Source organism: Neltuma alba, unplaced genomic scaffold (assembly GCF_004799145.2).
Source record: "Neltuma alba isolate B1F8T4 unplaced genomic scaffold, ASM479914v2 tig00011445_pilon, whole genome shotgun sequence".
In the NCBI taxonomy this organism is placed as follows: domain Eukaryota; kingdom Viridiplantae; phylum Streptophyta; class Magnoliopsida; order Fabales; family Fabaceae; genus Neltuma; species Neltuma alba.
In genome coordinates, this window is record NW_021636126.1 from 107,447 (window position 1) to 108,844 (window position 1,398).

A 1,398-nucleotide genomic window follows, 5' to 3' on the forward strand; every position below is an offset into this window, starting at 1 on the left:
CTATTTTAAATAATTACCTCAAATAGTGTCTTTTTACTAGTCATAACCTTATAAATTCCATTTAAGTTGTCTCAGGGGTATTTTCATCATTTCTCTTCACAAACGAGCCTTAGAATATTATTTCCCATTTTTTGGGATTTTCTTGGAATTCTCTATATACTCTTTTATTTTTACCCCTATTGGTCATAACTTTTTGAATTTACAATTTAGTCCCTGCTTGGATTTAGCTTCATACAATCCTCTCTTTGAGGTTTCTAACTTAACCCTTGGCCTGTTTCTACTCTCTTTTCTCTTTCTAGGCCCTTAAGACTCTACTGAAGCCTCTAGCCTTGATTATGCTTGAGCCCCTGAAAACTTTCACTTTGCAGTTTAGTCCCTGAACTACTTTTGACTTCCTTTCTCATCTTTGAAATTTCTGCTCAAAAGGCTTAGTATCCTGCCTTCTTTAGACTACTTTCAGGGTTCCTAGGCCTCAAAATTGAGATGTGACAATTCTCCCCCTCTCAAAAATTTCATCCTCGAAATTCTAAGGCTAAACCTCTAGTTTGACTATCACTAAGAGGTTACCCGAGGAGAATGTCCCTTTCTTTTTCCCTATTTAGCATGCTTGAATTTATTCTGATCGAGGCTTATAACTCTAAAATCTCAAACAGTCCTATTTACTTCGAACGAGATGATTTGAAAGCTAGAATGATGGCTATTATTGTGAGCAAACTCCGCCTGTGGCAAGTACTCATTCTAGTTTCTTTTAAAATCCAAGACATATGCCCTCAACATGTCTTCTGAATCGTTCACTTTGTTTGCCCATCCAGTTGCGGTAATCAGTCATACTGGGACTCGATTGGGTTCTCATGGCTTCTTACATCTTTCCAGAATCTGGACATAAACCTTGCGTCTCTATCTGACATGATGTCCTTTGGTACCCCATAAAGTCTAACGAACTCCTTAACATATAACCCTGCAAATTTTCCTGGCAAATACTTTAACTTTAATTGCGAGGAAATGGGCCAACTTGTCAATTGATCAACTATGACCCATGTCACGTCGTGATTTGACGATGTACAGGGTAATCCTACAATAGAACCCATGGAAATCCTATCCCATTTCTGCTCAGGGAAATCTGGGTTTGCAGAAATCCTGATGATTTTCGATGCTCTATCCTTATTTTCTAGCACGTAGGGCTTGGGTGACATCTTGTCTCATATCGGGCCATTAAGACCTCTGCTTAAGGTCTTGGTACATCTTGGTCATTTCCGGTTGAATCATGTACTTACTCTTATATGCCTTATCAAGAATTTGCTACCTGAGACCATTTATTAGAGGGACCTATGTTCTTCCTTTATACTTTAATATTCCCTTAGTTGAGATTTTAAAATCTCTTGTCTCCTAGTCTAATAC

The 1,398-nt window shown here is 38.1% G+C and overlaps 1 protein-coding gene across 1 annotated transcript; it reads right to left on the reverse strand.

The window, feature by feature from the left end:
- Positions 1-821: 821 nt before the first annotated feature.
- LOC114713687 (uncharacterized) lies at positions 822-1,193 on the reverse strand. Its single transcript, XM_028898359.1, has one exon. It carries the CDS (start codon positions 1,191-1,193, stop codon positions 822-824), a length of 372 nt encoding a protein of 123 aa, XP_028754192.1.
- Positions 1,194-1,398: the final 205 nt, after the last annotated feature.

What these genes read in the sequence shown, in the direction of transcription:
- LOC114713687 (XM_028898359.1), bottom strand. Translation starts at nt 1,193, where the DNA reads ATGTCACCCAAGCCCTACGTGCTAGAAAATAAGGATAGAGCATCGAAA.